General features: G+C 40.3%; 1 protein-coding gene across 1 annotated transcript in view; it reads left to right on the top strand.

Moving 5' to 3' along the window:
• The window catches only part of dnaaf11 (dynein axonemal assembly factor 11), a 40,906-nt gene extending 34,792 nt beyond the window's left edge, over positions 1 to 6,114 (top strand). Inside the window, exon 12 of the mRNA XM_023396698.2 lies at positions 5,226 to 6,114. Coding sequence (XP_023252466.1) covers positions 5,226 to 5,421 — 196 coding nt within the window. The 3' untranslated portion in view covers positions 5,422 to 6,114. The remainder of the gene's footprint in view (positions 1 to 5,225) is intronic.
• Positions 6,115 to 11,148: the final 5,034 nt, after the last annotated feature.

The raw sequence follows: 11,148 nt of genomic DNA, 5'->3' as shown, positions 1-11,148 counted from the left end.
CCCCCGCCCCCCTCTGACCCTCTGCAGACTGCAAACTTTACAATAAATGATTTTATCAATATTGCACCTTCCGCAGTTACATCAGTCTGCAGCTCTCTCATTACAACCCGCTCTCTGTCCGATAAGAAGGTCTGCTGCTCTGTTGACTGTTCACAGACCTCATTATCTGTGAGATATGATGACCAGCGGGCCTTTGCCTTGGGTGACCTATTACAGGGAGCCATTTTGGACTTCCTAACCAGGGAAGGTGTGAGGAGAGGAGCCCTGGACTAACGACATCATCCATCTCGCATAGGGAAGTGCTGACCATCAGGTTTACCACGATAAGTGTCAGAGCTAAACATAGACCGGGCTCCGACATGTCGTAAATCTCCGCATCATTAACATATTTTACATTCATTTAACTTCCTTATATTTTTTTTCCCTATTAGCCAAACTTTTGGTGAAACTTTTCAATTTCAAAAACAAAATATTTTACAACATGTTTTTATAGAGTGTCCTAAAACCTGGAATTCATTAGCATTTTAATTTTAACACTTCCCGTTCCCTCGTAGTAGTTTTCGGGTTGTCCTTCTGTCTGACCTGGGCTCAAGGATCAACTTATTAGATTTTGGTAGCTAAAGGTTATAAACTGATAAACAGGAAGCAGTTCCGTATCATAACATCAACCTCTTCATCTCTCCATCAGTGCTAAACATGACATCAACCTTTCCTGAGTCCATGTGACTTGTTTAGTCTGGTTCTTATCTCAATGTGAGCAGATGGGATTAAGATCAGACCTGTGGCATCATGTCACATCCACTCCAACCCCGATCCTCTGTGGATCGGTGGCTGCAGACACTGAACAGAAGCTGCTGATGTTGTTACAGCAGCTGATTACATGTTCAATTACATCCCCATCACTGAGCCGAGAGTGATAACCCTACAGGGGCTTAGTCACAGTTATCAGATATCCACGAGGCCTGCTCTTGCATTAGAAGTGAGTTCACTTCTTTATATTCTACAGGTAAAAACATGAGAGTTGCAGAGAGGGCGGAGTTGTTTCAGGTGCCTGGTTTTCTCTATAGACAGTGTTAGGTGTCCGACAGCTGGAGAACTTCTACACATGCATCACCCAGATCGAACCATCAGCAAAGAAGATGAACAAGTGTGTTAGAAAATAACTGGTTCTTTCATTAAAAGACAAAAGGTACAAGACTGTGGACATAGAAACTGAGGCTCAGCTGAAGTCAACTGCAACTCCCAAGATACATTTCAAAAAGAAACATCAAGTCACAGATATTAAGATTCTGGTATTCTGGCATCTAAAAACTGATATGAAAACAGCTTTTTACAGCTTTAACTGATTCACCTTCACATTCCTGGTCAGTGTTGGATGAATTTGGCAAACAACAAGAAACTGTTTTGAGTTTTCTTCTATTCTAATTTACATCCCTGACTGGGTTGTTCAAGAGAGGCTCGTGTGTATTGTCGTATTTAGAGCTTCTAACCCACTCAAACTGACGGAAAAAGAATGATTTCTCAGAAACGAAGTTGAAATAATTAAACCTGGTGGATTTAACAATCCAGACGACCTGTGAACATTTTTGGTATTTTCTAGTTTATATTTCCAGTATTTTAGGCACAGTATTGGCACTGAATTAAACCACCTTTAGATCCAATAAATAAAGTAATGGTTTATTTACTGGGAAATAAAATATTTTTTGATTTTACATGCCTGTAATGACCTAATAATTAATAATAACTACTCTCCTCTAAAGGACCACTGAATGGAATCTGGTTCTACTTACAGGGAACATTGAGAGAAAAGTTCTGAGACAGTTATTTAATCAGTTTTATGAAACTTTAAGCAAAAAGTCTCCAATTTGAGGATTTGCTTGTATATCACAGAGCTCAGCATGTACAGTATACGTCCTCTGGTGCTTCCTCTCTCACTAACCAAGTAGCAGAATGCAGAGTGATGAAGAGGCTCCTCCTCCTCCTCCTCCTGCTCCCTGCTGCTGTTTATTGTCGGCTGCTGCAGCACATTCAATTAGAGCTGCCACACAGCGCACTTCACTCAATAGACTGACGCTACTCAATGAATATTAAAGGAGGCGTCATTGGCATTAAAATTATTATTGTGGGAAGGTGAAAGGTCACAGCCTGTTTGTGCTGTTGCAGTAATTAATTAGGCAATTAAAATAAACATTGATGTATTTTTAATTGCAGTTTGAGTAATGAAGCAAATGTCACATGTCAGATACAGAGGAAGCTGTGGAACATAATTAGCATGACTATTTTCTTCATGCTGCTTTATTCAGCACTTTTTACTCCACTACATTTATCTGACACATTGAGTTTTCCACTTACTTGCAGGTGAATAATTTACTTGGATACAGACTATCGTAGACGCTACAATTTACAGATGTTCCCCGAATGCCTCACAGGTGGGCAATAGGTAGATGTTGGGTACAGTAGACAGTACAAGGGGTGTTTGGGGCAGCAGCAGTGGACTGTATAGTGTCGTTATGGGAGGTTTAAAGGGGTTTATAGTTGTCTTTGCAAAATATTTCAATATAATAGGCCATCAGGGGCCCCTTTTACCCTTGGGGGCCCCAAGCATTTGTCTGGTTTGCCTCTCCTGACAATGTGCCCCTGATTTCCACACATATATAGTACAATAGTACAGTGAAGCTCATCCAATATCACTTTTTGTTTTCTTTTTAGAAGACAGTGGAACAAACATTTTGCCTCATAAAGTATTATAATTTAATCTGCTTATTTAATTTAATGTAATATAATTAATTAATTGATTAATTCCCATGAAGTCCACTGTCTTACTAACTGCACAGACTAGTGACAAACTAACTTTTTTGACCTCAGTGATCTAACTTCTAAAAACCAGTGAATTCAGTGTCGTCATCATATTCCATCATTAGATAATATCCTATAAATAAACATGGGATAACATCATAACACTAATGTGTGTTTGTACATCTGACCAACAACAAGCTGAGAGCTTCATTCTCATCATATAAAATCACTTTACATGACATTTCCTGAACTTGATTTACACTTTGATGCCAACTACCTCAGTCATATACCACCATTTTTCTAATATGTTATTATACCTGAAGTGAAGAGTGTTTTTTACCACGTACAGATTATATGATTGGGTTTATTTTTCAGACCTGTAGGAGTGACAGTAAAATACCAGGTTCAAAGTAAACAGCTGCTGTCTGAGTGTGAGCAATAAGACACATTTATCAAGTGACTTCCTTGTTCTTACAGTCACTGTCAAGAGTCAAAAGAAGTTTGATGAAAACATTTTCATTCTTAAGATTGTGAATAAGGGGGGGGTTTCTATCTTTATCTTTCAGATCTTTTATTTTGAAAAATGAATCACGTGTTCATCAGGGGATTTCGATCTCTCAGTGGTTCAGATGCACACACACACACACACACACACACACATTCAGTAATCAGACCAGATCTCCAGAAATGATTTTACAATCATTTTCTGCTCACAGCAGTTTAAACATTATAAACAGATTCATTGTAAATGGACTGATCACTCATTGTTGTGGTACAGAAGTGATGAGTTCAGAGGAGGAGAGGAATCAATTTGCTTTAATGGTTACAGATTGTTGGAGCATCATCTCCCTGGAGATGAATTTATGGACGCTCTTTTCTCCAGGTCACATTGAACACAGCTGCAGACCACGTTTGCATCAAGTTTTAATATTAAAGAATTAAGTGAGATCTTTTGACTGGGATCTTCTTACAAATCTGTTTTGGTCATTTTCAATAGTCATGTGATTTTTTTTATGATGTAACAAATCTCAAATTGTCAAAGTTAAATAATGAAACACAAGCAGCTGGACAAGAACTTTGTCTAAATAAAATCCGATCTAAAACCTATCAACGTAAAAAAGTATAAATTAAAATCAAGAAGTATCTGATCAGAGAATAATAAACCAGATTATTTATCTGATTCTTTGATGCTACAGATAAATTTACACAGTACGCAGTGATCTAGTAAAAGTTTGAACACGAACTAAGATCACGTTTCTTTCTGACATGTGTTCTCATAACATCTGAATGTATCTCTTTGTTTATTAGAGCAGCCCGCTATCTGCAGGTACGAGGCCTCAGGTGATATAACACATAAACTGGAACGCTCATATATACAGGCATATTTATAGTATGGGGGGGTTTAACTGCACATCCTGCACCGCTCTGCCTTCGTAACATATATCACTTATACATCAGGTCCCATATTGACCTGGTACAGTCACATTAAATCTGGAAACTGTGGCATCTGGCGCCAACATTAGCAGATGACAGCAGATTTACTGACCCTGTGCTCAACCTCAGCGTCACTCTGATGATGAGCAACTGCTGGTTAAATTCAATTAGAAGAGAAGTGACTATAAGCAGAGTAAATATTCCTGTGTGCAGATACCGAGGTACATACAGGTAGTCTGTGGCTTTGCAAACAGTTTTTAGTTTTTATACCAAAGCTACTGAAACAACCTGCAACATACAACAATCATACACCAAGAACCAGAACTCAAGATTACCTGCCAGTCAAACCACGGACCAGTGGTTCCCAACCAAGCAGCAACCTCCTGAAACATAAAGCCGACACTAAAGTGCTGAAAAAACTGACTCTGTCTTTCTGTCTAGGCTGAATCTGAATATGACACAGACATTAAAAATATAAATATCTAAAATCTATAAATATATATTTTTTGACCATTTTAGCATGCATGTGGAGACAGAAACATTTTACTGACGTCTTCTGTCAAAAACAAATCAGAAATTAATTTTTAATGAGGAGAAATCCAACATTTCAGTAGCCTGTAAACTCAATGTAGAGAGATAGAGCTGCAGCAGCAGAGAAGTAGCTGGTGTGAACACACACGCGTGATTCTCCGCAGCAGCTCAGCGATGTCAGCCGCCACGCTCACGCCACACACACACACACACACACACACAGAGTGTCCCCAGCATAATACACATGTTGGATTCATCACCGTGCTAACGTGTGCGCTGTACGAGCATGAAACACAACACAACTCTGCTACTGAAAACCTCAACAAGGAACCAGAAGACCGAGGCTTAAACTGACCAGAATTTTAATGTTGATTAAAATGAATTCAAATGTTAATGTCATTTCGTCCTCACATAGACATGGTCACTTATTTACCTCTGATGTCTTTCATTCGCTCACTCTGCAGGAGAAATAACCTTCCTGAGCGACTGGAGGTTGACCACAGCAAGCACATGGCCCTCGACCTCGCCAACATCGTGCCACGCCAGAGCACCAACGGAGGCCCGCTGGAAGCATCCAGAACGGCTCCACCTGCCTCCTCAGGCCACGGCAGCTCCTCTGAAGGGTTCGTGGACGACCCCGATGTCCCCCCACTCATATAAGAATGAGAAATAATGTTTAGGACAGAGGTGTCTGTTCTCTGTCGCTGGTAGCGTGAACGCTTTGAAACTCCTGATACTGCAGGTAGGAAAAGATCCTATAGGATAGGAAGCAGGGAAGCAGTAAGGCTTTTTCAATGAGCTGGAGCTTTATTTAACTTTGTGTTTCCTGTCCCAGTTTACTGAAAGAGTCATTAAAGCTACAAGACACTGACAACATTTGCTAACATTTAGGTTCTGCTAATTTCTGACACCATCTTATTTCCTGAAAATAAAGGAAATGGTGTAAATATCAATGTTACATTCTGATACATGTACATGTTCATCTAATGTTGTAAACCCAATATCATTTTTACATGTTTTGATATTTTTTTTATCCTTAATAGCAACCAAACTTTTGAATTCCAAACAATACGTGAGTTTTTTTTTTTTTTTATTAAATGAAAAATAGTAAACATGGAGGATTTTTATGAATTGAATTCTCGTTTCAGTTTCAGTGTTTGATGTTATTGACAAATTTCAATTGTTACAGAAAAATATTTGATATCCATCCCTGAGTAGCTGAAAGATCTGATCCTTCTTTGGAAATGCCCTGAAAATGCGTGAGGGTGAACATCTTCAATATGAAATGAAAACAACATATTCTGATCCTTTGACTGTAAATAAAGATGGACGTTGACTCCGTCATGTAACCCACAGGTTTCTTAACAGTGGTTTTGAAGCTCAGAGTGAACCTTGAACTCCCAGCTAATCCAAAAATGGGCAAACAGGTGGGGCGTGTGAGGAGACTTTGTGACTTTGGTGACACCGGTTTATGGCTCAGCCCCCTGTCACTCAAAGGCCACGCCCTCAATTATACAGAACTTTAATCCTTAATAAAAACAGGTGAGTTATATAAACAGTTGTCATGAAGGAGGAAATTAGCTCTAGAGACCAAAACTGTTTTTGTACCAGGCTGTAAACATGTTTATTTCTGCTGTAAAGTTGGATATTTTAACATGGGAGTCTATGGGGATTGACTCACTGTTGGAGCCAGACTCTAGTGGTCATTAGAGGGACTGCAGGTTTGGCACTTCCATGTTGGCTTCACTTTTCAGCCCTGGATGTTGATGCTTGATTCTGAGCTACATCTTTGATCGCAGCAGTGGAAGGTCCTATGATCATCTCAGCCAGTTAAACCCTGATGGTCCTTTTCAACAGTAAAAAAAACAAAAAAAAACTTCATGGAAAGCTTCATGGAAAAGTTGTTTTTCTTTTACTTTTGACAGATGTTTGCTTCTTTTCCCTGTAAACTCCAGCTGGGAGGGCAACAGCGCAGAAAGAAAAGAAAATCAATCAGCCGAGTTCAGTCTGCTTTGCCTGTGGCCCGTTTTTTTTTTTTTTTTTTTGGACCCTGTTGTTCTTTGGCTGGTTGTGTTTTTTTCTTTTTGCGTGTGATGCTCCTCCCGAGCGCCCTCCTCAAAGCTCAGAGGCTGATATTCTGCCAGACTTTGATCAGAGAGCCCCCTCTATGTGCCCAGAGGACACAGGTCCAAACAGATTTTGAAGCTTGTTCGTCTCTCCTTGAAACTCAGCTGAAGTCTCCTTGCTCTTTACTTTCCTCTGAGTTGTCACTGGGAGAGTTCTGAGGTCACGACTCCCTCTCCTCTTCCTCCTCCTCCCTCCTCCCTGAGTGCCGTTACAACTGCAGGGCCTTGAGAGATCATCCTGGCGTCGGACCATTTTTCCTCCTGACAGCTCCACTGTTCTCCTATCATCCAGCTTTCTATATTTGGACTGCATGGCTCGTATCGTCCCGGAGGTTTTTTGATGTTCATGGTTGTTGGTTGCATGAAAAACAGCTCGTCCAGAGATGGTTTTTACTGTGTCTGAAAATCCACAGCTATTTGTTTAGATCTGAATCTGAGGACATGAGGATATTAAATCTATATGTTTAAATGTGTCTGGTGCTGTACAGCACAGGGCATACTAAGCAGTATCAGCACTGTGCTTTTACTGCGAATCAGTAAACCGGTTTGTGTTTGTGTATTCAGCAGCCAGAACCAGGTGTGACGTCACCTGCAGCCTCTACGAAGTCACACAGGATAGAAATCAGGACCATGGTGGTCGGTCAGTGGCCGAGAACTCGTTTGATGAACCCTCAGACAGCTCGGTGTCATCCTCATCAGTTCAGCGCAGCTCGCTAGTTTGCTTCTTTAAGAACAATAGATTCCCTGTTTATTGACGGACAACAGGAAATGTGGTCACATTTAGTCCACATTTAGTTAGTAATTAATTAAACCCAAGTTTTGTTTAATGCTGGATTTGTTTAGACCATTACAGAGATAATTCCACTTTTGAATGTTTGGCTCAAACAGAAATCGAACCTCCTGGATCTTTTCTGCTGAAGTGAAATACATAAATAACAGGGGTTTTTTTTCTTTGCAGTTTCCTGCTGCCTGGTGCTTGTTCATATTGTAAAACATATGCTACTCTTTAAAGGTCTCATATAGTCTAAAGGCAGGTGTCCATGTGTTGTTTGATTATAAAGCAGGTCTAGGTTCTATATTAATACTGTGAAAGTATCAAAGCCTCAGTCCACAGAGAAATGCACACAGCCTGTATTCAGAAACTGAGCCTTAAAACCAGCCGTAAGGACTTCTGGAACTTTGTGATGTCACAACAAAGCAGTCACTACTCTCAGCCATGCCCCAAGCCCCACCCACCTGGACCCACCATCCAACCTTGCAGGATTTGGTTTCTCTCAGAGCCTCCTCTCTTCTGATTGGCTCACCGACCTGTTGTTACTAGAGTTCCAGAGAGAAGCCTGAGAGAGGAGATGTAAAACTACACTGAGATGGTTTTTGGTTCTTAAAACCACAAATATATCTTCTGATGGATCAACACTTCAATTAAAACACAGAAGAAGAGGAAAATATAGAGCTTCTGCTCCATTCTCCAATTCTGCTCAGTGCAGCTCAACTCGAGCTGATCAGCTAATCAGTCTCTGATTAGATTTTTTATTTATTTATTTTATCTTGTTGATGATTACACATTTTCAAAATGCACTATCTTCTTGTAATCAGTCAGCTGACATGAAAACACTAATACTGAATATATGTGGTTTTCAATCAGTCACTTCTGCTGTCTGATGTAGATTTCATCCACAGTTGCTGGCAGCACCGAGGAGCCATTTAAACACCCAAATATAACAGTTTCAGACTTTTGCAGATTGAGCAAAGACTAATGAATATTTAGAAATATCACTTTGACCCAGATCTGAACACGATGAACTGACAGAGGAAACTGATCAGGGCAGCGCAGACTCATGACTTATTGATAAATAATCTTCCTGCTCTGTCATGTGGCGGTGCAGCTGTGTACATAACACATGTGTTCGTCTATTTAAATGAATCTCTTCAGCTGCCTGCGATCTCTTTATTTAACTCCTCATCACCCGCTGGTTTAACATAGCTGAATGTTAAAAAGAGAAGCTCCTTCGTCTGATTTCCTAAAAGGGAACACCTTCACTACTCCTGCCCTTCATCTTCACAGTCTTCCTCCATCTCTGTAAACAGAGAAACAAAGAACCTCGGTTCTGTTCAACCAGACTGGAGGAGATCAGAACCAAAGAACCACAAAGAACCCAGAGTCAGATTTTTGTTTCCTGTGTGATTAAATCCAGAGACGCAAAAAATCCTGACCCACCTGCCGTCTCTCCTCTGTGTTATCCTTCTCTTATCTTACCCAGGCTCCATCGCTGCCTCATTGATTTTTGTCTGTTGCCATGACAGCGGATGGTCCCACTAGTTTTGTATACGCAACACTGCCTCGTAGTGTTGACCCGGGTCAGACAGACCTGACTTTCTTGTTCGTCTTTTCTTCTCTCACCAGACACTGTTGATGACACCTGTTACGCCATCAGCCTTATCTGCTGGAGTTATTTCTATTTTCAGTTTTACTTCCTTTTTTTTCTTTTTTTTTTTTTTAAAGAAGCTTAAACTCTCGTCTTTCCTTTGTAGCAGCTCCATTACATGTCTCAGCATAAACTGTTTATCTTCACCCTCTTCAAACAATCTAAATCCACTTGCAGACGAATAGCTTAGCAGGGATGTGATCATGTGTAGTAACAAGACTACTGCGTTGATGACACGTTAGAAAGTCCGAAATTACAAATGTCGACTCAGGAAAAATGATTTGAACGCGTGAACAGGTCGATTTCTTGCTCAGAAACTCATCCTCAGGTCCCAGATTTACCTGACTTGACGTCATTACAACTACAATCGCTATTTAAGTACATATTACAAGTCACTCACTATTGTATGTGATGTATTGACATTCCTAATATGTTAGTGAAGTCGGAGGACTCAAGGTTACAAATAGAAATACTTTCACCTTGGACATTTTCCCTCTTGGTCAACCACAACAACCAGCTGCAGTAACTTGTTTGTGTGTTCCTTGTAAAGACAACAACAAGCTGTGAACGCATGTGAAAGTTTTTCAGGACTCAGATGTTCCCACTCGGAATTTCCCGTCGTCTTGAACATAGCATAAGGCCATGCTAGCAGCTCTGTGACGCTGTCCTCGAGCTAAATGCTAAAATCAGCATGCTGATATGCTCACAATTTACAATAATATGCTAGCATGCTGATGTTTAGCAGTTGTAAAGTTTCGCTGTATCAGTGTTTACTGTATTAGTCTTGCGTATTAGCCTTATAACGTTTGCTGACTAGCTTTAAACACATAGCACAAATGAGGCTGATGGAAATGCCATTAGTGATTTGTGCTAGAGGAAAAGTCAGAGGATCATCAGAATTATTACAGTTCATGCTGAGGGGACCATGAATGTATATAAATGTGTATAATGGTAGAGGTGGAATACAGTGTATGATGTAAAGTCCAGTTTGATAGTTCAGTTCAGAGCATCACAAAAGTCAATAGGATTCATCCTCTGGGGACCATGAATGTCTGTATAAAATTTCATAGCAATAGATGTTGAGCTGATTCAGTCTGGACCAACACTGGAATTACTAATATTAATGAATTTAATAGGAATACTTGTCAGGCTCTTCTGTTTGATCACTGTAAGACATTTTCTCTTTAACAAACATCAAGCAGCAGCGAGGGAAACATGGCAGGAGCTGGCCAACATTTCCTCTCTCATCTCTGTGGTGCGTTTTGGTTTAAAGCATCACAGACCAGACAGGACGGTAAACATGAGCTCTCTGTCTGCACTTTAACTGCCTTTACAGGGTTCCTGGGGTTTGAAAAGTTCAAACAGTGTTTGTGATGAGTGAAGTTACCAACACCAGTTGCTTGGTGCCGCTTTAAAGGGAAATTTTAATTCATTCATTTTTTTTACAGGCTGGTTGGAAACGTCTGGCTGATCGATGCAGGCATGAATGATTCTCACCGACGTCAGTGCTCAGGTCAGATTTAGGGAAACAGCACAGCAGTCAACTGATCAGAAAGGTGGTAAATAAACTCCCAGTCTTTTGTAAACCAGTACATCAGATAGAGACAGAGCTTCAGCGATTACTGTGATTGTTCACACATGCTCCTCTTTAACACTGTGGACAGTTAATGCTCCATCTTTTCCTCTTCTCCTGTGTTCTGTTTGAAGTGTTGATCCATAAGAAGATATATTTGTGGTTTTAAGAACCAAAAACCAGTGAGCCAATCAGAAAAGAGGAGGCTCTTAGCCTCTCCCCTGATTGGCTGACTGTTTTCTGAATGATCCAATAAAAATAT

The sequence above is a fragment of the Seriola lalandi genome, unplaced genomic scaffold (assembly GCF_002814215.2).
Source record: "Seriola lalandi dorsalis isolate HSWRI2012SDOR001 ecotype SW California unplaced genomic scaffold, Sedor1 jcf7180002054982, whole genome shotgun sequence".
NCBI classification, from domain to species: Eukaryota; Metazoa; Chordata; class Actinopteri; order Carangiformes; family Carangidae; genus Seriola; species Seriola lalandi.
The sequence above is the reverse complement of the archived record's forward strand: the minus strand, read 5'-3'. Positions and strand labels throughout refer to the sequence as shown.